The following is a 26,692-nucleotide window of genomic DNA, read 5'->3' on the forward strand; positions in this document are numbered from 1 at the left end:
TGCATTTAGTTATCAGGGGAGCACAGCATAGCTCTGCTGAGATTAAATTCCCAGAGCTTACTCTGACTATCAGCATTACTCCAGGACACACACACACACACACACACACACACACACACACACACACACACACACACATAGAGAGAGAGAGAAGGAAAGCTGAGTGGTGGGAAAGAAAGCTGCCATCACTACATTTTCATTCATAGAAAATATCAACATTGACAGTTCGCCTGCTGCTGATATCACTCCTGCTAATAATCCCTACCAATCCCATCCTGTTTATCGGTAGTCCCATCAAATCTTTCTTTCCTTCTTCATTTCAATCTGGAGAAATGTGGCTTCACTGTAATCAAAACATGGAATTCAAAACCGCAACAACACCATCAAAGCAATTCTATTAAAGTGACGTTATTGACTATTGTGGATAACGGAAACTAGTCTGGTAGACTCGGTTCGATTGGGGACCAAAACAGCAACGTTTGTTACTTTTTCAGTCGTTCGCAAACCAAACCCTGTGAAAAATGTGTTCCACCTCCTCACCTGTGGTGGCGCTACACTGAGAAACACTGAAGGAAACGACGCGAAAACCTCTGAGCGCAACTTCCTTCTTGATGTAAATAACGTAAATAAAATGGAGTAGCATCAAATTTCAGAAATTGTTCCCAACTCTGCAATTTCAATAGTTATCTTTAATGTTTAAATAACAAAAAAATCAATAATTTATGTCGTAGGACAGAGATAAATAATTACATTTTGTCAAAGTTTCTTGACCTCCGTTACTCTGTCTGTAATAGTCATACTATCTTTTTAATTAGACAAAATTTAACATGAGAAAAAGTTGTACATGAGAAATAGTTTTTAACTGCCTCATGGGGATAAATAAAGGTTAAATAACTACCTAAATAAAAGCTGTTTTTTTCCCCACAGGCTCTCGAAATAGCAAATGCTATGGTTTACTAGGTCAGATCAGAGAAACAGTCTGAGCTAGCTAGCTAACCTGCATATGTAGCACAAAGGTGCATTCTCTGCTCCTGCTGCATGCTGGGATATAAATCTTGGATGTGTTAATTACCTCATGCGACCTGATTTCCTCCATGTGAAAGTTTAGCGTGCGACAGACGGATACAGAGGCGGTGATCCATCACACGGGACCGCAGCTCTGCGGAGATAGGTGTGTGTGTGCGTGTGTGTGTACTGTATGCAAGCGTGTTTGTAGTAGTGACAGCGCTGTCAGTTAATCTTTCTGCATTGACAGATAACGCACATGTCAACCAGCCAAGCCAGCGCAAGTAAAACGATCCCATCCACGTTCCCGGCGCGTAAACCCGCGCACACACACACCTCGGCCCGTCAATCACTTCGTCTGGAATTCCCTCTGCTTGCTCGTCCTTTTCAACTCCTTCCCTCTTTGCGTTCCACCTCCCCTCTCCCTACCTTTCTTCTCCGTCTTTCATCATTCTGTTATTTTTCTTTCCTTTTAAAGAAACTGTCTGCTGCCCTGAAACTGGGTCTTTTTCCCTCCCTTGGGTACTCTGTATGTTTTTTTTTCTTCCTCCCTCTCTCTATTTCCTCTCGTTGCTTCGCTCTTCCTCCCTCCCACGCACATCTTGCTGATAGATTAAATGTTGAAGGCGAGGTCTTGTAGTGGAAAAGAGAAAGTCTCTTTTAATTGCGCCGATCCCTAATTAGGCGGCCCGTCTCGTCTCCCGGCAGTGGATGTGATAAAACAGGAGGCCCCTTTCCCGGGTCAGCGGGTCGCCGCCTCGTGTTGTCGCACACTCCCGCGCCTTATTTTTTTTTCTAGGGGGGAGTTCACCTTTTTTGCCAGTGTATGAATTTCTCGGTGGAGACTGAATGTTTGGTTGTGCAGCAGAAGGAGCGTTTTTGCTAAAAATACATGGTTATGTAAGGAAAGTTTCACCACCCTCTCTGTTCCCTGCAGGCCAGTCTCCAATGGTTCCAGTAGTTATTACATTTACTGCTTTCATATGTCTTTTAGTTATGTGTGTGTATGTGTGTGTGTGTGTGCGTACGTGCGTGTGTGGGCGTGTTCGCACGTGTGAGCGAGCAAGTGTGTGAGTTTTTCATCACAAGAGACACACAATGGTGAACTGCTGAGTGTAATGTAGAAATCTGTGACAATTCAAAGCAAATTTAAACAGGAAGCTGGGTGTAGGAGTTGGCTGTATGGCCTTTGAATTTTATCGCAATATTTTGTGGTATTGTTACGATATTGATAAAAATGATGATAGAAAACAATTTCTTCCTCTTTAGATAACTATGTGGTTGTGACTGCATTTAATAGCGGCACAAACACTAATATTGCTCTTTAAAAAAACATTCCCATTTAAAATAGTTTTCTTCAGGACTCCGTTTACTTAAAGAATGTGATTTAAACTGCATTTAAACTGTAGGAACTGCATTTAATCCTGTTTTCAAATTTGCTTTTGTTTATTTAGGGCTGTTGCAATAAGCGATAAAACAATTAATCACATGATAAATTAAAACGAGCTAAATGATTATTCCCAGAACTAGTTGTAACAACATGATATAAATACAAAGTATGCTAAAACATTTTCCTGTGAAACGGACCGGAGCGGCTTTTCTTTCAGGATCCACATGTGTTTTTCATCAACCATCACCTGTGATTTGGATACTCACAGCATGATGCTGCCTCCACCGTGTTTCACCACGGGTATTTTGTGTCCTGAAAGCGATTATCATGTGAATGCTGCTGCAGCGTCCTATTGCTCTGACTTCTGCTCATTTCTGAGCGCCTCTTTTAACATTATAAATTGTTCCAATCCATGTCCATGTAATTAATTCTGTTTCTTTGCTCACTATGAGTGAAAACACTGCCTAATATTCTTGGGAAATTCATTTTACCAAAATCAGATTGGACACCGATAAGACACGGATCGCCTTGAATTCCCTGCTAAGCCTTTTGTTGCGTGCTTTGTGTGTGACAAACACAAAAGCCTGCTTTTAGTGCAAGACCCCCACCGGTGCTTAAATAACACCAGTTCATTCTGTTTCGGAACAGAAAAATCTGTTTTGTTAGAAAGCGAGTTGAAGTGTGGCTTTTGGAGAGCAACAACCAGGTGGAGTACCCGACGACCATGTTTATGTCCTGAATTGGTTTTACTTTGGTTCTAACTCATTTATCATGTAAATATTCGTATGTGAATGGCAAAAGTTAAATTAATAAGACGCTGCATCAGTAGGGTGACCTTTAACCTCCTAAACTACTTACAGCTGAAACCAGAAATTCACATACACAGAATAAAAAGACACACATCTACTTTTTATTCTCACTGTCTGAAGTGAAATTAAACCAAACTTCTCTTGCTTTAGCTCAGTTAGAATCACCCAAATTCTTTTAATTTGCTAAACACCACAATAATGACAGAGGACACATCAGAGATGCATTCATTAGTGTCTTCAAAATCAATAGTTTACATACAGAATCATTACTATCTACTTAAACAATGAGGGAAAACCCAGATGATGGGGTCGTTTGTTAGGAATCTTCTGATATTTAACTGATACATTTAAGGAGACACACACTTGTGGATTTATTTAAAATCACGATATGATACAATACAATACGATACGATCATTCAGAACAATTTCCAGATGTATAAAGGAGCCACATCCATGTGCTCAAACAATTATACACAAGCATAGCTATGATTGAAATGTCCAAATGTGTCAATCGACCCAAGAACTAAAGCCAAAGACTTTTTAGAAGATTTTGCTGAAAGTGGTAAAGCAGCTGGTGCTGACACGGACTGAAAAGCCGCTCAGCGAGGAGGAAGCCATTACTCCAAAAGAACAGCCTTTCTTGGTGGAGACCTGTCCTGTGGTCCGATGAAACTAAAGTGAGACTGTTTGGAAATAATTTGGGAGAAAAAAATGTGCTACCTGTAAGCCTAGCAGCACCATCCCAACTGTGAAGTATGGAACTAGAACTTTGTAAAGTCAATATTAAGCAATTATTTACTTAAAACAGTCTACTACATCTTGGTGAAAAGTTACTTGCAGGTTTGTTTTTGTCTTATTTCAAATGTACTAAGATGTTTGCACAAGAAACTAGACCAAACACACACAAAATCTTACCAGGTTTTGTGTTTTTGCAGTGAAAGTTGTTACAAAGTGGCTTAAGGACAACCAAGCCAATGTTTTGGCATCACAAAGCCTTGTTATCAGTCTGATGGAGACGGCATCTGTGAGTGAACCCTGACTCAGTTCCACCGGTTCTGTCAGGAGGAATGGGCCAGAACTCCAGCAAACCACTGTGAGAAGCTTCTGGGAGGAAACCCAAAATGTTTGACCCGAGTTTTACAGTTCAAAGCCAGCGCTTCCAAACACTGAGGAAATTTATTCTGATTTTGAAGGCATTAATAAATAAATCTCAAACATATTCTTTCTCTCATCATTGTGGTATTTAGCAAATGGAAATAATTTTGGTAATTCCAGCTGACCTTAACAGATGTTTAATTTAACTTCAGACAGTTTTTTTTTGGTTGTAAACTTCTGCTTTTTTAGTTTTAAAAAGTAGAACGTATTATGGCACATTTTCACAACTAGGGTTCCCCCAGTGCAAGTAAAGCCACCAGGCTTTACTTGGGACCCTACAAAAAAGGCATTGCTTTTTAAAACATTTTTTTAATGATTTTATAATTGGTGTTCAGGTGTTAATCTTCCAATCTTTTAATAACACATTATCAAGTGATATTTTCAAATTTCCTGTTAACTTTAAACATTTTTTAACTCAAAAACACGACGGGCCGCTGGATGAATGACTGCCGTGGTGTCCCAACCACTGGGCTTAGCAAGTTTTCTGGGGGAAACCTTGACAACTATCAGCCCCTCTAAAAGTTCTCATTTGCTTAATCTGTTCTTGGAGGTAAAAATACCAGCTGAGATACGCGCCGTAGCTACGGGGGTGTGAACGGTCTTCTAGTGGTCGGCAGATGGAAAAAAAAAATGTCTAGACTCCCTTAGAAGCATTAAATTCCTCCCCCAAAAAAACCTTTCAGAAAAAGCCCCTTTCACATTAATTAAAAAAATCCCCTCCAACACCTACTGACATGAAACTTTTTTCTGTCTGATTAAAGCCCAGCTGGCATTTAATCACAGGTCAAATAGCTCTGCAGGACTCGTGACTCTAGCTTTGACCGGCAGTGATGGAGGCGCCATTGCCAGGTGGACCGGCCATGTTTCACTCATTTTTTTCACCACAATGAGCTATTTATTGAAGATTACTATTAAAGTTTTTACTTTCAGGATACTTTGGACCTCCTGCCGGGCCTGACCTTTAGTCTCGTTATCGTCTCTTGTTGCCGTGTTTGAGTGGAATTTGAAGATCTGTCAGCCGGCGCCTCAAACATCAGCAACCCCGTTGTTTCTACGTTTACCCGTAAATGCTGTGGCAGAAAGGCTCATGCTAACAAGCTTCTGTTTTTATGTCTTTGCAGCCATCTTGAGTCGGAGCGCAGTGCACTGAAGAGGAGAGAGTGGGAGAGGAGGAACCAGGAGGTCCAGCAAGATGAAGACTTGTTCTCAACCGGATTTAACCTCTTTGGAGAACCATATAAAGTAAAAGAAAAAAAAATAAATAAATCAATGAAAAAACTATAAGCTGACACAAGTTTAAGCACTCATTTAATCATCATGACCAAAAACATCTATTTTGTGACAACATTGTGTGATACTTAAAATGCTACAGAGTATATTGCTAAAGAGTATATTACTGATTTATATGCATATTTTTACAACATGTTTACTCAATACAGCATATTTTTGACAATGTTTTGTTAGAGAAACGATCGTATAAAAAGTTATGCATTTGGTGCTAGAGGGTTAAATATAATGATGCATTAGGGTTGTTATAAAAAGAAAGGAAAAAAAATGAGTAAATTTATACACGAACTCAAAGTTTTTTGGAAAGAAATGGGAGATTTCAGTTTCAAAAGTCAAAAATTTTAAACTTTTGAAATTTTGTTTGTTTTGTGTTTCTAACTGAAATGTTTTTTTAAATAATATCATATTTTTCTTCTTTTCCAAATGAAAATCTTACTATACAGCTCTGGAAAAAATTTTAAGACCACTTCAAATGACCAGTTTCCCCGATTTTACTTTTTATAGTTATATGTTTGAGTAAAATGAACATTATTCTTTTATTCTTTGAAGTACTGAGAGCATGTCTCTGAAATTCAAAACAAAATATTTGCATTTATTAGCAGAAAATGAGAAATGGTCAAAATAACAAAACAGATGCAGAGCTTTCAGACCTGAAATAATGCAAAGAAAACAAGTTTATATTCATTTAGAAACAACTATACTAAAGTTTTAACTTAGAGTTCAGAAATCAATATTTGGTTGAATAACCAGGAGGTTTTCAATAGGGTTCAATGCAGAGGCTCTTCATTTTTTCCAGAACTGTAGGTCATCTGAACTTATGTTAGGAGAACCAAACTCACTGCGATTGATGGGAGTCTTGACTGAAGGAGACCAAACCAAAATTAGCCTAACAAAGYATTAGTTCAATGGTCGGCACACTTACTTCACATATAAAGCAAAGGAAACGTAGCAGGAAGAAACCTTTATCAGTTCTGACTTATCATTAAATCGCAGACACACAACTGTATTAGTTAGCATGTTTCCTTAGAGTTTAAACGCATAAAATAAACACATAAAATGTGTTTATGTTATGTTGCTTGACTTGTAGATTGTAGCTAGCAACAGCTAGCATCACAACATCTTGGGTGTAGCGTTCGACTTGGGTTTAGCTTCATTCCCAGATTGGCTCTCYGACTCCAAATGAAACTCATCATTCAGGTTTGTGAGAAATTTGGGTTTTGCTTCCACTGAGTCGAGCTAACGGTATCTGTACACTGACTTGCTAGTCTCAGTCACATGGCTAGCTACACATTACATTATAATGGTAATTTTTTTTTAAATAACAGTTGCCTAAATGAAACTTCAAAAGTAAAACGTGTTCTGAAATGGAAATATGTGTCTYTGTAAATTTGAAGAACTAGTGTGTATCTGTTTAAATTTAAGGAATGAAAGGGAGCCTGAAGCTAAGAYGGGGCTACAAGCTAACCTCCATAAGTCTTCCTCATCCATGTCTCCAGCCTTTCCTTAGCTGTATGACAGAGAGAGCTGCTTTTCCCACATGTGGTGCTCTTTTATTTCTGTCAGGGAGACAGGTTTATGCTGCTGATTTATCTCTGCTGGAGAAGAGCTGAACATACCTGACTCCAGAATTGAATTTAGGGGAAAGAGACCAAGTTTACAACACCTTAATCAATTAGGATAGGCTAGTCTCCTCCAAGAACGCGACTCTGTGATTTAGGCTAATATAAAGCTGCTCTGCCTGCTGTAAATTATCATTCGAAAGGACTTATTACGGGTGACAAACAATAATGCGAGTCTTCTGTATTGTTTAATGTCGTTCGGTGGATGAGAAAGCAGATAATGTGACTGTTTTCTCATCCCCTTTTTCCCTGAGGCTAAAATCTGAAACAATTGTACACACAGTTGTATACTTATTATGTTCAGATACCTTTTTTTTCCCTCTTCCCTTTCTTTAACGAAATGTAAACCAGACATGCATGAAGTCCTCGGGCACTGTGTAAAATTGATTTTGGCTTGTTAACTCTCATTAGCTTCCACCAGGCACTTCAACACTTGGTTAGACCAGAGCAGCTTTGAGTCTCGACAGCATTTGCRCTAACCTGCTGTGTCCAAACACAGAGGATAAGAGGGTTTCTTACCAAGATGCTCCTCGGGGTTCGGGGGTCAGTAGAAGCAAATGAGAGGTTGCTCTTCTGATAATGAATCCAATTCTAGGGGCCTCCACACTCCTAGTAATCGTTTCTAAGCCAATTAACAGTGAAGACGTAAGGTCAAGATCAGTGTGTACGAGGAGAGAGAGGAGGGTTGTGTGTGTGTGTGGCCTGGTCGGTGTGAGGTACCACTGCTGCATGCTAGCGTCTACAAATAAAATGAATTCCAGTCATTTGTACACAGKTAGGCTACGTTTCCATCCAGTTGACAGGCTAATTTTGAGCTAACTTTAAAAATGTCGCCAAAAAAAAAAAAAGGAAATACAAATTGTGGGGTWCCCGTCTACTGGTTTGGAGCGAATCAATCAGGCGTAATTGTGTGATTTCAAATGTTGACGTCACACACGGCTGTACTAAACAAGAAGTAGAGGTAGAAAACTGGCATGGATCACATGATTCAGAGAAAGGGAGGGAAATTTCTGGGTCAAGATGTAATTGTTCTGTCATCACAGCCAGCGTTGGCGATGCTGCGTCCTGTTCGCTATGTTAGAACTGGGGTTATGATAGTTTTGGGTTTTTCATTGTAGTTTAGTTTTGTTGTGACTTTTTGTCTATTTCAGTTAGTTTTAAGTAGCTGCTAGTGTGTGTTTTACAGTTTTTAAAAGTTAAATATTTAGTTTCAGTTCACTTTTTAGTAGTTATTGTCGTAGTTTTAGTTTTTTCTTGGTTAATTTTTGGGTGCAGAATTGAAAAAGGTTGAAGTATTGTACTGTGATTATGTTTACATCAACAGAAGACTTTCCAAAAAATGGATTCAGTTATCATTGAACAACCACTCTGGTGTTTCCTCCCAACTTTTGGTGCCGCCATTTTAGCGTAAATGTCGCAAGAAGGATTATAGACTACCAAACTTTTCTGACAGCTGACGTAAACTGCTTGTGTGAGGGGGAGAATCAATTTCACATCAGCTCAAAAGGCTAATAAATAAATTTATGAACATGAAAATAGAGGATATTACATCTATAATTTCAGCTTTAGTTAGTTTTATAAACGCACCATTTAGCTCCAGTTAACGCTGACCACCTCAAGCTATTGTAAAAAATTTGTTTTTGCAAAATTTGTGGAAATTGTTTAGAATTTTGCTGTTTCCGTCTATGTTTTCTAATCTGATACTTCAAATGAAAACACGGTCGGGTTTTGTGCATCAAGATTTTTAACTCTTATCCAGTGACAGTGAGGAAGAGGTAGCCGCCACCATTTTCCTACTTCTTCAAGTTCATCTATGGACTTTTTAATAGGTTTTCTGACTAAAAATGTTTTATTTATTTTTATCTCAACTAAATCTGCTGTGAGTGGTGGACCAATCTGTCTTTTTCTGGCATGAAGAAATAACTAATCCCACCACGGGGATGTGAATAACGGATACATCATAGTGCTTTTTAACAGCATTACCGATGTCAAAAGATACTTACAATTCATATTGAAAAAAATGTACACTAATACTGTAATTACCAGGGGAGGGGATTGGATTTATAACATGGTAACTTTTAGCTCTTAGCAACACTAAACCTAAATACCAAAGCCCTGAATTTTGGTATTAGATCTAATTTGCGGGAAGCCTTATTATTCAGCAAAGAGGCAGTTCCCTGGTAATACGCTGCTGCACAGAGGTTTTTAGGTTCCTCATTAATTACAGTCATTAGCTGAACAGGGAAGCTGTAATTGAAAAGAAAATAATTCTGATAAAAGGGAACGGGTCACTGCATCATTCATAGGGGACAACTTGTTTACTCGTTTAATACGCCTGCTCTTTTTCAACTGTTTGAAGAAATGTCCGCACATTTCTCCAGTTTATACCTCGCTGCTCGCTATTTTCTTCTACTGATTTATTTACAGAAATTTCATTTTTTTATTTGTATTTTTTTATACTCACTTTGTTTGATCAATTCGCTGGTTTTTTGCCAAAGCCTGTTCCCAAGCAATTTTCTTCCCCCCCGCTCTGCATTTAAGTCCGAGCTCCTTCTTTCATATCAGCTCGTTTTAGCTGTCGGATATTGGATTTGTGGAGCCTGAATGACCTCTGCTTTCTGTTTTTATTTTTTTTGTTGTTTTGGTTTTTTTAATCATGTGTCCGTCACTTCTGTCTTTTTCTTCTCCTCTCTCTCCCAACGTTCATTCTCTCTGTCAGCTATTAGCTAATCCCTCTTCTAATCCTGTTAAGGAGCGTTATGCTGTTAGCAGCTATTTGGGATGATCTATTCACACACTCTTAAACACAAGCGCACATGCACACACACCGAAGTCATACATAGGTATTCATCCTCTCCCTCTCCTCTGTTTTCCATTTTACCTCTCTGTAAATGTGTTTTCTGTTCCTCTTCAGCCACCAGATCTTTTATTCATGAGCCTGAGATGGAGACGAGATGGGCTAATTTATTCACAGCTAACTTGGGCTCTCCACGGTGTGTAGTGTTTGTGCGAGTGTGTGCGAGTGTGTGCAAGTGTGTGCGCACAGCAGCGACTTCTGTTAGGGTTATTTGAATGCTTTCCCGTCGGTTCTGATGTGCATCGTCCGTAAATGCGTCTTGATCGTTTTCTTTCTTTCGTTTATTTGCGCGTTTGGAGGTTTTCTTGTTTTATTAGAGGCGAAACGATGCAAAGGAAAGACTTGATGGGACAGATTAATGATGTTTGTCGGCGTTCCGCCTTCTTGATTAGTTATCTTGAAATCTGTTTGGTGATATTTCACTCCTTCTATCTTGTTGTACCATTTTTTAGAAGAATATTTATGGCCTTTATGTTTCAAGTAAAAAAAAATAAAAATAATTATTGATCTGCTGATCTGAGTTTTTGCCATTTGTAATTTCTCTGTCCAAGCTATACTATAAAAATATTAAATAGTAAATATGTTTTCCACTATTGATTACTTTATTAGGAGTAGAGGCGATGTCACAATGAATGAAGCGCTGTTTTACTAACTTTAGTGTTAGCACTTTTGGTAGGACTAGCAAAACTGAACTGTTGTCTTTGAGTGCTGACCTAGAGAAGACAGAAAATAACTGAGATTCCCAAAAGACTTCCTACACTTCCAAATCCAGCGCCTTTAATGGCTGGCTGAGGTTGAAAAGCAAACATAAAATGGGTCGACTGTGTGTAAGCACACTACTCTCTGTAGAACATTCAGAAAATACAATTTCCTTTTAAACAACTTACAGTATTGTTTAGCTTCTGCGACGTCGCTTTCAAAAATCTTACAAATACTGACAGTTTTTGGTTGTCATCTCACAGTAACAACTTCCAAACTGAAGAGTGTTGTGGTCAGTGTCAGTTCAAGTTTCTTCTTCAAATCAAGCAAAATTGGTGTCACATGTTTATGCAGCAAAAATCATCATTTGTGCTGCTGTCACTTTAAAGATATTACTTAATGTTTCCAGAGGTCATCAAAGGTCAAAACGACCCCCTTTTCCACCCTCACACACACTTACAAAGTCAAACAAATTTGGCATCAATCAACTGCGCTTTAAAAGGTTTTGCTGCACAGACCAAATTTTGGGCTTGGTGCTAATCTCTGGTGACCTCTGGAAACGTTTTTCTTTTGTAAAATTTAAAGATTCTAACAGCACACAGTTTTGTTGCTGCACATACATTTGACACCATTTCCATTCAACGTGAAGAGGGCAAGAAGGTCAACTTCACTCAGGTTGTTTTTGAGTTTGGACCCTGCGGGTCACCAGTCAGAGCCAAGAAAAGTGAAAATTTGTTAGTTATAGTTTCCCTCCATTAATTGCCCTTTTTATTTATTTCAGTTAGTTGTTTTCTCAGTTTCAGATTTGGCTATTTTGTTAGTTTTAGTTTACTATAATAACCTTGCTTGGTTCTTTATTTGTTTTCTTTCCACTAAGTGTATTTACAGTTTTTTAAGAAAGTGGCATGGTCAGTACAAGACTAAATTGCTTTTACACCCTAATCTGCCAGTATTGGTGAAAATTGGTCACCATGGTGTAAACAAAATAAATCCAAATGCTCATGATTACACTCCCCTCCTCCCCCCATCTCATGGTACCATCACGACAAAGTCCAATACGTCCATTACTTTGGCTGTTCACCAAACCATTAACATTATCAAACTATTACAGACGTCCCCATTATCCTCAGTTATGTGCTAATGTGCAAAACGTCTCATTTTTACAAACAGAACAAATACAAAAAAGGCCTGCCAAACACGCGGGCTAACGGCGCGGTGCGAGCGTCGTTTCCATGGTTTTCTCTCTCTCAGATCCGCTCGCTTTCCGCCGAGGCATGTTAAAACCAGAACACTTTGTGATTTCAGCTCCACCTGGCTCATAAAACTCATGTCAGAACAATTGCTTGGTGAAAGCAGAAACTTGTGATCACCATGAAACGCAGCTTAAATGGCCCTCTATTACAGCCAATAGTGCCATGGTGTTATGATCATTCGTAATGTTGTGAAGTGTTTGCTGTAACAAACACACACACACTTAGAATTCCCTCCTCAGCAATGAGCCCTCTCCATGGATCATTGCATGTTATTACTCTATTATTTGGTTATTGACTGAAGCCGTTTGCATTGGAACAACAAAACCGCACGCTCAAACGATCACCTCGAGGAAGAACAACCATCGACATATCAGTCTTTAATTGTCCATTCTTCTCTCGCCTCGGAGATCTACAGATGATTTAAATTCATCTTTAAGTTTATTAATCTTCTTACAGCTTCCTCCTCTCTTTAATTCTCCAAATAAATACGATTTTACTTCTTCTCACCAGCTTTGCTCTGACTTGACACGCCGTGTCCCTGTTAGTGCCGTGGTAATTGGGCCGTCAGCAACCTCTGCCTTCTGACTGAGAAATTCTATTGACCAGATTGCTAATCAGATGTGCAATAAAATTACTGGACGGCATTTTGCATTGATCTTGCTCACTGGTCCCATTGTTCCACGTTTGTCTGTAATTCACGATGAAATGTCAGCCGTGCGTCGGTTTGCTGTAGGTCTTGCATAATTCAGATCCGGCTGATGAATGGTGTCGGCTTTACGGCTCGTTGTTCAGGTTGAAAACTTGTCACGTATTTATTGCTTCCTCTGGTAAAGATGTGTAAAAAAAAAAACAAAAGTCTTTACAGCAATTGTTCCTTGCTTCAACCTTACTTTTTAATTTCCAGTAAACCTGTTCAAATACATTAAGGGGGCAGCGTTATGTAAAATCAATCAGGCATGTTTGAGAAATCCTTTAAGCTGCATGGCAACCATTCAGCTGGGTGGACCTAACTCGGCCTCCGAGAATAAAGCTCCTCCTTGGAATTTCAGTTTCCAAGTTTCCACCTCACAGAGCAGCTCTGCCCATCACTCCCCACTCAGACTAGCCAGCAGCAATCAGCAAACACTTGATATTAGCAAATAAACAAAAGGTTGTGTGGTATGTATTGTGTGCCTGGAAAATACATGCTACTGCACGTTTAAAGTATAGTCATATTAGTAAAAACATTGTTATACCCTGCCAAATGTGGGCACCCATCTTCTTCATATGGTATTCCTGAAATGCCAAATATAGGACATGCTAAAAATACCAAATAAAATCAGTATGCTTTCATGGGCCCAACATTGGGGGGAAAAAAGTTCAAACACGTCAATTTATCATTTTCTATGTTTGTATACATCAACTATTAAAGTTTATTGGTGCTATTTTGTATCATAATTCCTATAATGATAAATAAAAAGCTCCTTCGATAACAGTAAACGTTACAATAACCGATCCTAGTCTATTCTGTCTGAAGCTCACAGATCCCAGTAAAGTCCCAGTAAAGTGAACCAAACTCCACGTTGTGACGGTAAGGCGGATAAGCCGTTTTCTTTCCTTATTATGGCGACTTGGTGATTACTTACAGCAGTTCTCTACCAATAAACTTGGTTTCCTCAAAAGTGGCTAGTGGTTAACAGAAACAGTCTTCTGCGTGACATCTTATTTATGCCGTGTGGTATGGTAATTGCCAAGTCTTGGTATAGTAATTAGATGTTTCAACTTAAAAAAAAAAAAACAAAGCAAACCATACAATACAAACAGATTTTACACACTCTTACCAGTTGTGGGACTTTATTTTCCTCTTTTTTTGGCCCAAGAAGAACTGCTGCCACTAGTGCTGATTTTCTTCTTTCTTTAGGGAATCTGTCACTGACACTAAATGAGCTGTTAGGCTATTCTTGGGCACCTCTCAGCATTTCTGATAGCAGGTAGGCTGCTATAGGATGACATATAAGTAAAGGCAGGACTGTCCTCCAAACAGTGATTGGCTGAGAATGTGGGGTCAGGGTAATAATGACTCCTGCCCCATTAATTTCACAGCTTCAGCCCGGGATGGGGCCTCTTAAAGGTGGTATTATTTAATTAATCATCTCCTCCGGAAGGCTGGTCAGTGGTCACCCTATCTATCTCTCACTATTCCTTTCCAGATGAGTAAAGAGGGCTGTTCATCAAGTCTGGTAAAAAGGAGAAATGGAAGACTCAATTAATGTCCTTTTTCTTCTCCCTCTCTGTCCTTTTTCCCTCTTCCTTTTTTTTCCCTTCCCTGTCAGACTAATAAGGGCGATGCGTTGGCCAACCGAGTCCAGAACACCCTGGGCTCCTACGAAGAAATGAAAGACCTGCTAACCAGCCACTCCAACCAGAGCCACTTGGTGGGAATCCCCAAAGGCAGTGCCGCGAGCAACAACCAGCAGCAAGCAGCGGGCTCCTCCACCGCCGACAGATCGGCCACGGAGTCCCAGCTGTTCAACGAGGCCTTGAGAGGAGCAGCGGGCAGTGGAGGAGGAGGAGGAGCAGAGGGAAGCGGGGAAAAGAGGACGGGAAGCGGCGCGCTGTCGTCAGCCTCCATGCAGCCGCCCGCCGTCGTCACGTCGTTATCGACCGGGGTGGCAGCCCCGCACCAGAATGCGAAGAAGTCGAGGAGCTCCATGGAATGGTCGAAGGGAGGCCAAGCGACGGGCCTGGTGGTAGGGTCAGGGGCGCCGGGGCAGAACGGACAGGGGCAGGTCCCTGCGGCCGCCGCGGCCAGCCGGGGCAAAATGGCTCTTTTAGAGGAACAGCAGCTGCAAAGGCACGAGGAGCTGTTCAGCTCTCTCAAAGATGAACTGGGTCTGAAAGAGGAATCAAGCCCTTCTTCCTCATCTACATCCTCTTCCTCGTCCTCTTCCAGAAGGCATTCGTCCAAAAGCCATTCCCTACCAGGTAAATGTGATGCAACGTGCCTCAAAAGGGATTGCTACTCTGATTCTGTTGCTTTCAAGAGTCTTTCAGTTTTATGTACATTTAATATCGGATGGTTTAATTAATGGACTGTTGGCTTGTATCAGTGTTGTGAAGATATAAACATTGAAAGATACTGTAGATGTGTACCTTACTGCATAAAATCTTTCCATACTAAACATCATAATAATTCAGGTCTGCTATCTTGTTGCCATTGGTATGTGAGTCCTTTAGCGTGTCGACATACCTCAGTACGTTCATGAACATGAGGCTCTCATGCCTTGCGGACAAGCAGTCCGGAACAGTTTCAAAGCCTGTGGCCATTAACAAAATTAAAGTTGGATTGGAGCTTCCTATTGGATCCTAAGGGTGGATCACACCAGCTCTGTCTGGTCCGCTTCATAGTTCATTTACCTAGAAAGTTTGGTTCGTTTAGGGAGATGTGAATGTGCAAGCGGACCAAAAAAGTCGACTCTCTAAAAACCAAAGTCTCTTCGGTTAAAATGTACCAAGCAAATCAGAGACCACTCCAAAAGCAGGATGCAGACTAAACCAGAGGGCATTCTGGGTAAATACAACCTAAACAAACATGTGAGTCTAAAGCTAGTTGTTTATAGTCTTTTACCAACAACTAAAGAGAAATCCTACAACTGTTAAGATTTGACGTCACACCGTTTTTGTTTACATTTTGTGAAGGAGAAAGTTGCGCTTGGTGTCTTCTTCTTCTTGGTGCAGCGCCACCACAGGCCAGGAGGGGAACAGGTTTTTCAAAACTGGTTTGTTTTTAGCATCAGCTGAAAAGATAACCAATGTTGTAGTCTGACCGACTATCAGGTGAATTTTTTGATACTATTAATCAAATGTAGTTCAAAATCTGAAATACCTGGAAAATACAGAAAGGCCATTTTTACCATAGAATTCAACAAATGGAAATCGCGACATACAAAGTATTGAAACCTGAACAGAAATGTTCTACAGCGATTACGTATTCTTAAAAGCAAACGTTACATTTGTAAAACCTTTCTGTGTTTGTTTAAAAAATTGAGTGTTTAGTTTCTCTAAAAATATTGCTACAATCTTGTCCAGTCTTCTTCTTGTGAAACCAACGTTATCTTATAAACTCGAGGAAATAATTTCAACCCAAATCAAGAGGTTTTGTTGTTTTATTCATTAACTCTTAGGGTTGCCTTTCTCAAATCTAGGAAAGCTTTTACAGATGTGTCTGATTATAGGTGTAAAATACAAAACATTTTATATCAAAATTCATAATTTGTTGTTTTTTTTATCCTTGCCTGAGTCATGAAGGCTGATTAAATAATTGTAGTAAAATTTTGAAGGGTTCCAATGATTCAGACCTTCTTGGTAAAAATGATTAAAATTAGCATTTATTACATAACCAGATAATAAGGTTGATTTTGAAACCTCAAAACATCTTAATTCTTTTCAATTTGATTGGCTGTACTGATCTTACTGATCTCTGACAATGAGCTGTTGGTAGGGTTTATTGTTCTCAGGTGGGTTCTTTTTCTTCTTTCTCTTACAGATGGCGGCAACTTTCGGTCCTCCACTGTAGACGGTTGCCACTTTAAGTCTTCCTCCAGCGTGGAAAATGGCGGATCTTTCAAAACCTCCCCGTTCGAAAACGAAACAAGTTCACACGTTTCTTTGTCCTCCTCCCCGCTGGCTTCCACCTCGGTTCTGACAACTCCCACGCCCGGTCTGACCACCCCCACATCTGGACTGACCACGCCAACTTTCCCACCCGGCTGCCTATCGGGGAAGCCGATTGCTGTTCAGCAGAAGCCCACTGCGTACGTTCGCCCAATGGACGGCCAGGACCAGGCGCCAAGTGACTCCCCGCAGCTTAAGCCCCCTCCGGTGGCAACAGAGGGGTTTAGCAGCAGCCAATCTTTTGGAGGAACGTCTGGAAACGTAAAGAACAAACTGCCAAAACTGAACCTCAGCCACACAGGAGAGGTAAGAATTTGGAGTTGGTTACAGTTGGTGCATTGACCTTAAAAGAGTCTGTAGATTGAGTCAAATCATCTTTCTTTGTTTTTTTTTTTCTTTGTTTTTTTACTGAAAAAGCAAATGAAAAACTTTTACTTTGAAGAACAAAGTAAAATTGGCAGCCTCTCTGGTCTGCTGGTTTTAATATTTAGGATTTATTTTTTATTATACTATAAATAATCTGTCAGTAAAATAGTAGGACAGAACAAAACTGAGCCCCTGACTGAATTGACATGTTGTCAATCACCCAGAAGCTTCAACAGAGCACGTTACAGGCATTCATTAAGCAACCTGGTGGTTCCTGGGTGGGCTTTAATGCGTTTACAGGACAGCTTTGAGACTGATGGTTGATTGTTGATTAGCTTTCTATTTTTGTTTGTCTACTGTTGTGTTAGCTTTGTTTAGAACTATCTAATCTAATTGTTCTTTAGATTAAATTGAGTTCCAATCGATTAACCGATAACGTCAGCTTAGACCGTCTTTTAGTGTTGTAGTTTGGCTTAAGGATGGCCAGTAGATACAGAAACAAAGGTGGCGGGGTCATACTAGAACAGGAAAAACAAACAATTGAGTCCGGAGATGGAGTCCTTGTCAAATGGTGTTTTTGACTAAAGTCCCAGAGGATTAGAGTCCCAGTTAAACAATGTTTAATTGAAGTCCTAAAAGGGGTGCGGGTTTTAATGTTTTTATCTTTTTTAATCTTTTTCAAAATCTCTTTCTCTTTCTCACTGTTTATTCAATGTCACATGCTGTTTTTATTTTAATTATGTAAAGCACTTTGAAATGCCTTGCTGCTGAAATGTGCTATACAAATAAAATTTGATTGATTGATTGATTGATAAAATGATTTTATGTGGTTCTGTTTTGAAATATAAACACTTGACAAGCTGCAGAAGTTTCACCTTAATAGCACTCGCTCTGCATTACGGTGCAGCGTCAACTTCTCAATTAAAAATGACTGATTTGCTAAGAAGGCGAGGACAGAAAAGCAAAGGGCATAACAATCAAAAAACAAATCATGATGCCCTTTATGTTAAGGAACAGGGATTCATTCACAATGGTGACAGGTGCCCGTCACACCAGTTGATCCTCTTGATGCAAGAGAAAACTCAGACTTTTAAGAAAATGGCTGCTTATCGATCGATAAGATCAATCAACTTTAGATTAACTCAAAAATCGATAACTTCCATGCCTGGAACCCTTTGGAATCTTTGAATCTTTTGCTCTTGGCAACCTGTTGCACCAGGATAATGTTTTCCCATTTCTTTAGTTGCACATGCAGCATTGAAAAAACCAACAGGTCATTTCCAAAGAGATCCTTCCAGACTTGACAAATCTCATTGTACATCCTTAAAATATTTGACAGGCCAAGTGAAACAAATTTATATGAGACCTGGAAGGTTTTCTACAGAAGTAAGCCACTGTTTCTGGGATAGACTGCTATACATTAGGTGACTTAAGAGCCAATCCAGAAATGTGTTTAGTCTTTTCATGCCTGAAGCCATAAGTGAGACGCATTGGGCAGGTACAAGTGAACAAGCAGCAGAAGAAAAATAGTCTGGAAATACTTGATCAACTCTACTTTAGAAGAGTATATTTTTAAAACTAATTAGGCAAGTGTCATTTTCAGTACTGAAATTACAAACAGCTATCGTAGAAGATCAAGATTAAAATCAGTCATCTCTGATGCTGGTGGCCATTTTCTTAAAAGTCAGAGTTTTCTCTTGAATCAAGAGGGTCAACCAGCTTTTCTTAACAAAAAGGGCAATACAAATTGGCATCATGATTTTTTTATTTTATTTTGTTACAATTTTTCTGCATTATGCCCTTTGCTTTTCTGTCAACACATCCTCGCCTTCGTAGCAAATCATTTTTAATTGAGAAGTTGCCGCTGCACCGTAATGCCTAGTGAGTGCTGTTAAGGTGAAACCATCTACAGCACCTTCCTGCTAAAACAGACCTCAGAGCAAGCTAAACTCCCCACATACCAGAATTCTTCAGGCAGAGGTCTGATGACAGGTACAGTCTGTGCTCTGAAATGAGGACGAAATTTAAAGCCCCTTCACTCTGGATTTACACTACTACTGCTCTGCAGTCCAACTCCATAACCGTTCAAATGTGGCTCGAATGCTCCAAGTCTAGAAACATTACTTCCACTGGGAAGGCAATAATTCTCTCAGTACTCACCAAATATGCCTCCCCCTCAGCTACTTTCCTCACCATCCTTCAATAATGCTATCCCCAGCTGCTCTCAAGGCTCTCTTTACAACATGCAATACATTATATGTGTATTTGTAAGACTTCTCTTTAAGGGCAATGACGAAAACCTTTTGCATACGACCTGTAGCTTCAAAAATAATTTGCTATCTATTGCCAACCAGACTTTGCAATATGGAGTTGTGAGCGCCGCTTCACAGCTCAAAGCCCAAAGAGGCCGTGTTTACTATTGAGGGTGTGTGTGGATTGTTTGCTTCAGCAGGTTGTCTAAGAGAGGTGGTTTTAYACTTGAACACGATGAAAAGCAGTGTCATGTAAAATAGATCGAATCCAACTGCCTAACCACCGTCTCACCAGAGGTGTCAGCACTGAGGTGGCTTTAGGTAAAATAAAGCAAAAGTAAACAAATTTGCACGAAAATATATAAAAAAAAATAAAGATAAAACCACAGAGGCAGCTTACCAGCAAAAAAAAATAAAAATATTTGGGGTTTAGTTACACTTGGTTGGTTTTTCCATTCAGCTTTCAGCTGATTTCTATTAGCTGTGTTTCCATTGACCATGAAGTTGCACAATTTGACATTTCAAAAATAAATTGTCTATAGAAACACAGCAACTTTGAAACAACTTGTGTTTCGATAGAAAGTTTTGGCGCTTTTTTTGAGCAAAACTGAAATGGAAACTCCTTTTTTTTTCCTACAACCAAACGTTGCCACTCAACAACAAAAATAAAAGTCTGTTTCTCTTCAGATTTGATTTTTGTTTCATGGATCTTTTGGAAACGTTATCCAGCGTTCAGTAAAGGAACGCAGAACTCCGTGATCAAGCACCTTGAACAACCAACCAAGACCCACTTCGCCTGGATGTAAACAAATTATTAGCAAGTTTACAAATATGTCATTCACATTCACATCTTAGTGCTAATTTATAATCTGTTTATCATTTGACACCCAATTATAAATTCAAATTAAAGACTTAAAAAAACACAGTAATACAGACATTTTCATGGTGCAGGAACAGACTCCTCCTAATTTAACCCCTTCAATTATTCATGAGCATCTGCTTTAGCTGGTTAACTGTGACACATACTGTCAGTCTGCTTCTGATGTCACAAGTCCTGAGCGCATGTTTGCATTTTTTTAGACTCACACCCCCCACCCCCACGTATTGTCTATTCATCTCTGCATCTTTCTCTCTCTCTTTCTTTTTTTCTTTCTTCTCCTCTTGAAGCAGCAGGAGATGCAAGTTTTGATGATGATGCTCCTGTATGCGTGTGTGTGTGTGCGTGTGTGTGTGTGTGCGTGCGTGCGTGTGCTACGTGAGACTCGTTGACAGGCGAGCAGCCATCCATATCGAGAAAGCCAGCTGTTCCTATTCTTTGATAGGACAGATCTGTGTGTGTGTGTGTGCGTGTGCATGCGTGTGCGTGTGTGTGCAGGGCTGTAAATGAGCCTGAGCTGGAGCTCGGAGCATATGGCACTAAGAGGGAGATGGAAGGACAAACGGCGGAGGAAGACGAGGGGAATTGAAACATAGTTTACTTTCATGGCCACAAGTGTTTCTGGACGCTTCGTGGCGTCGACAGCTTCCGTGAGGGAAGGTGTTGGACTCGATTTGCACTGAAGGTGAAGGGAAGGAGATGAGGAAGAGAGAGACAGACAATGACTGACTGATTACGGCACCTTATCATGGCTGTATTTGTTCTAGTTAGATGAGTTCCTGGATGCGTTCTGCAACTTAAATAGCAAAAGAGCAGCATGTCGCAGGGTAGGGCTTTGTGAACCAGAAACAGATGGGACACTTCAATTGCTTCTGCTTCATGCTTCGTCTCTGTAAACAGAAGTGAAATGTAAAGAGGTGATTTAAATGTTCAGACAGTAAGGGGAATTTTAATATTAGGCTAAGGGTGTTCGCTTTCACACAGCGCTGTGTCAAAAAACCTAATGGTTTGAAAAACCTGTTCCCCTCCTCGCCTGTGGGGGCGCTGCACCAAGAGCCACTGAGGGAAACGACACGAAAACCTCTTCCCCTCCTCGTATTGTCACATGGTGATGTCCGTGTGACAATATGTTATTTAAACGAATAAAAACCTATACTTTCAAACATTAACCTGAAGTGCATTTGGATTCTGCAGCCGGATGATGACGCACACCAGAAATTCTTGAACTAAATGACTCAAAACATATACCAAAAGATAGTTTTGAAGTAGCCTAGTCCAAGACTGGATCCAAATTATATACTGTGGTATGACCTTAAACAAACTTTCTTGTTTGTTTAAGGTCATACCTTAAACAAGGTATGACCTTAATCTCCTCTTTGTGCCTGAATGTAAACAGCTATGCAGCTAATGATAATGATTCAGCAACAAGGCAGTTCGAAGGGCATTACATCGTAAGATAAAAACGTAATACAGTAACCAGTTATGAAACAAGCAATAAACGTTACATTTTGTCAAATACCATAATATAAATTAAGAATAATCATCAAATATACATATAACATATTGATTAATGTTCCAAATGCCACAAAAAAAACAACAACAACCAAAGAAGACACAACCATAACTAATAACTTTTTCATAGGGACCCAGGACGGTTCTGATAGCGTTTATTATTGAAAACATAATTCAACTAAAGCTTTTACTCAGGTTATCTCTGTCTGGTTTTAAGATTTGCTTGGTGTTCTATAATACTGATGAGTGACAAAAAAGCAAAAAGAAAAATAGAAAAACCCTCAAATATGTCTTATTAAAGATGCAAGGATTAAGTTAGAGACTCGCTTGTACCTCTGGTAGTCAGTCCTAAGAGTCCCAAACACTCCGATGTTTTGTGTAATGTTTTCTAATTGAGTCAGGCGCTACAAATGGGTTTAAAACACTCGATATGTGCCTCGCAGTTCTGCTGTTGAGTGTGCTGTCAGTGTGTTTTTGTGTGACCAAGCGTGTGCAATAAGGCTTTAAACTGCTGTGGAAGCTTTCTCTTAGCGCCATAGGATTATTGATCGGGGACCTTTATTCCTGAGTGTATGGGAGAGTGTGTATGTGATAGAGCGGGAGTGGAAAGCAGACTGATAACAGTATTGATTGTTTCCTAACGGTTACAGTAGCCTTGAATTCTCTTCAATGAGGATGGAGACACACAAACACACACACGCTCAGACATACGTATCTGTTGAGTGAAGGATTTTTCTCCAGCTGCAGCTGTTCTAATGCGGTGATGTCCGCTGTAGTTCCAGAACATTAACAAGCGAGCAACTAAATGTGTTGCATATGAGACTAAAACATGACACCCGGTGCTTTCACTTTCTAGCTGGACCAGTCTGACTGAATGTAATATAAAAGAAATAACAAGCTGAAATCTAGTGGAGTTGAATGAATTCAGGGTGTCCTGCATCTTTAAACAGTCTCAAATTAATTTATCTAAAATTAAGGCCATAAAATGTCTTAAATTCTTAAAAATTGCATATTAGTCTTGTGTATGTTTTCTGGCTTTACTTTTCTGAGTCGGGCACCAACCAGGCCTGTCACGATAACAAATTTTGCTGGACGATGAATTGTCCCAGAAGTTATTGCGATAAACGATAATATTGTTGCTTTGAGACAATTTTCAAGCAATATAAGGGTAAAGGCATAATGATGCAAGAGCACATTCTCAAAGATGAATAAACTTTAAATTCTAATAAACATTTAACTGGGAGACATTTTAAATATGCAAAGTAAGCAACAGACAAAACAAATAATATGAATTAGGAATTCTTCGTAGACAAAACTGTCCTTCAAAAAAAACAGCTGTTTGAGACCAAAGCACCAAACTGAAGACGTTTGTTATTCAGTTCTTGGTAGAAAAACGATAAATCATGCAATTAAAATTATCAAACTTGTTTTAATCTATCATGCGATTAATTGATTTATTGATTCTTGTGACAGGACTAGCACCGACATCTTCATTGTGTTCTGTAGCTTGAGGCGGTTGAGGACACCGCTAACTAGCGCATTGGCTGAATTATGAATATACTGTATCTCATCTAAGTATTTGCATCCATTGCGATCATGATTTTTTTTCTTCATGAAGAAGCTTATTCATGTGTGATTTTCATTTCCTTTTATATTTAATCGAAAAACAGCAGTTGTGAAATTGTTTTTGCACATTTGCGATGGAAACCCAGCAAATGTGACCGATCAGACGAGAGAAACGTGAACTGTCGCAAAAATACTAAGTGGCATTAAACTTCTACTTTGTAACTGAAGAAGTTTAACGCATAACTCAGAAAAGCAAAATCTGAAAAATAAAAACAAAACACCAGTAACTCCCCCCTCTAACATCAAAGTGTTCGGCGGCTCGCGCTGTTCGCTGCGTTCACATTCAGGTGAGCAACACTCCAGTCAAACGGATGTGTATGTACATTTGTTAAACCCTGCCAGCAGTSTAGCGAGGAGGTAAACATGGAGGTGACAGGTGACATTTCCAACAGTGCCCATGACAAGTTTCATTTACATGTAGTTCAAAGTATGGGGCTGATGTAATTTCACACTGATTTGGAGGCGTGCTGCGGTGTTTTCCGTCAGCCGCGTGCACGGGAACACGCAGCGCCTCCCCACTAATGTAGCGGTAAATAAGAAGCAGGCTAGACTAAGACCTTCAGTCAGTAATCACTGGGAGGGGAGCGCTAACCAAATCATCTCTGCTCTCAGAGAAAGCATTCATGTATGCCTTTTTGAATGAAAAGATTCAGCCTTTATATAGCCCACTGGCTAGATGAAAGGAAAGCAGTAATACACACATTAATAACACCAGATGTCAGGCTGTGAAGAAAGCCGGGCAGGAGACCAACTTCCCAGGATACTTCGGCTGCTTTACCTTTAAAAATTAGCCTACCATTATTTACAGTTGAAAATAACATATTGTAAGATATTTACGCCTTATAAATATCTGAAATAGACTCGCAGTCAGACTTTAAATCAGATTCWTCCGTCTCCTGTTTTAGGTCAAAAATATTTTGATTTACAAATTGATTTGAGAATTATTTGAGAGAACTTTTGATCATTCTGGCAATTTCAAGAGTTTACCTACAGCAATGTAGTATTTACTATTATATCTTTTAAATGTTAARACTTGATCAAAATAGTTCTTCCTGACAGAACTGCCTAACTGACTAAGGTTTATATCTTGCACCTCTTCAGATCTGCTGACTGGTTTTATATGGATCTGAGATCGACTTTGTTCCTTGAGGGTTTTGGTTGCGTCCATTTGGAAGATCTCTTTGTGTCCAAACTTCAACTTCCTGGCTGCTCTGTCCTGAGATGTCGCTTTAAGATTTCTACATGTGTATTTCTTATAATGCTGTATCTAAAAGGACAGAATTATGGGCATTCTTTTGAATTTAAAGAAGAAAAAAAAATAGAAAAGTTACCTGTTTTGTCTTACTTCAAGTAAACTAAGATGTTTGTGCTAGAAACTAGATCAAAAATACTTGCTAAGATTTTCTATTTTTGCAGTATAAGCCTATCAGACCCATTAACAGGAAACCGTTGAGTATGTCGCAGAGAAACATCTATAATCTGAAGGACTTGGTCGTGGACAACATACAAGGAAACCAGTGTTACAAAGCATTATTTCTTTAGAATAACCAAAAATGGGAGGAAATTATATAATTTGTAGCTTTGCTCTTATRCTCTTAAATATAAGAGCTCGAGCTCTTATGTTTAGTTCCTGAGTTACATTAGTGGCATTGGTGAGGCAGCCACAGGCGCATGAGAGAAAACATGCTATTGGATCACCTAAAGGTTGCAAATGATGCAATTTGCTCACTCAGATTTATGCGCTGCATTAAGCATCTCTGATGCTGCTCAGCTYGTTCATTTSAGCAACAGCTGCGCTGATTTATTGGCAAGTTCTTGTCAAGTCACTCCACTTAAATCCTTCTGCTGCGGTTAAAAGCGAGCAGTTATGACAACGATTAGCCCCAAGGCTAAACATTTTAGCATGTGGCTAACTTTTCTGCCTACCTAAGCGGTCATTAGCCACCTTGCTAAATCGAGGCGACGTTCTGAAGCCGCAAAACTTTCTCACCATTACGGTTTTTATCTATCCAGATCTGCCTTTTTAACTTCAAACAGTAAAGGAAGGAACTAAGCCACTTCCTGAGAACGATGAGGTTGCTAATATGCTAATACCTTCGTCAACCAGGATAAAACTCCTTAATATCAAAGATTTCTTTTACAATAGTGTCCTGACAAAAAGTTAGTTAAAACTGTTCAATATCAGTAACATTATTAAATAAAACCCACTCTATTGTTTGTTTGTTTTTTTCCTCGTGTGCTAGTAGGTGTTAGGCTACTAGCCTTTTTCAGGTTAGCCTTTTTGATTGAGCTATTTGTGTTGCAATGAGACAAATGTTGGTTTGAGATTCTCATTTTTCCAGTTTCATTGTGCATGCCATTTTTATTGAAGTAGATCAGATATTTTTGGATGAAAATATGAAATATGGATGCATACGTTTAGAAATATTTGTATCTGTAAAATCTGCTCCCTTCATCTGTCAACAGACAGCAGGGGGTCAACAGAATAAGTCAGACCGACCAGAAGTGGTCGGTCTGATTTATTCTTACAGACCGRCCACTTCTGGAAAGTTCCATGTTTAACAGACAACAGCTTTCACTGCGGTCAGGTGTTGTCCCAAAGCCATAGGAAGGACTTTCTGAACGATCATTCCACAGATGTCAGTGACTCTGTTTCTTATCCGTTGTTGAGTTTCTGTAGACATGACGGCTTTTACAATCTATTAGCCTACTTCAGAAAGTCAGACAGTTCTTATTGAAGTGATTTCTTGATATTTCAATGGAGCGAGATCCTAAAAATACCCTATTTTTGAKCAATAACTGTGTCATCATAAATTCATGTAGAAATTCCATTCAAACTTCAGTTTGTAGATACKCCCGTCATCTTATCTAAAGTGAAGACGGTACGTCGATACGAATTACGGATTGTCCACAACTTGTCTCCAAGCGACCTAAAGTTTTCAATTTTTCGAAAAGTTAGAGTGTGAGTGCCTCTCCGCTAGAGTGTGGGAGAGAGTGGATTTCTGACCCCAAAATAATTTCTAACTCGCCCTCATGCCCACAAATATTGCCCGATTTGCCTAAAAGTCGGTCAGGAGGTAGATACGCATGCCTGCTCCGGTAAAATGTTTTCAAAATTTCCCTAGGGTTTACGGTTTTCTCTCCAGGTGCTTACGACCGATGTGGCGCAACAGGATAAACTCATGCTCAGACCTATCTTTTCCCATATATTTCTGAAAAATGTCAGACCTGAGCACACATCATATTTCTCTCATCGCTGTTAATACTGTGAGTGAGGTATAGATATGAAACGCGGGAATGTCTGAGAAGACAAATAGACCTCTCATACGCTT

The 26,692-nt window shown here is 39.6% G+C and overlaps 1 protein-coding gene across 1 annotated transcript in view; it reads left to right on the forward strand.

Annotated features, from left to right (window-relative positions):
• aff2 (AF4/FMR2 family, member 2) overlaps positions 1–26,692 on the forward strand; it is a 199,815-nt gene that overhangs the window by 60,710 nt on the left and 112,413 nt on the right. Inside the window, exons 2-4 of the mRNA XM_017307008.1 lie at positions 5,481–5,601; positions 14,387–15,038; positions 16,600–17,033. Coding sequence (XP_017162497.1) covers positions 5,481–5,601; positions 14,387–15,038; positions 16,600–17,033 — 1,207 coding nt within the window. The remainder of the gene's footprint in view (positions 1–5,480; positions 5,602–14,386; positions 15,039–16,599; positions 17,034–26,692) is intronic.

This window comes from Poecilia reticulata, linkage group LG10, assembly GCF_000633615.1.
Source record: "Poecilia reticulata strain Guanapo linkage group LG10, Guppy_female_1.0+MT, whole genome shotgun sequence".
Lineage (NCBI taxonomy): Eukaryota > Metazoa > Chordata > Actinopteri > Cyprinodontiformes > Poeciliidae > Poecilia > Poecilia reticulata.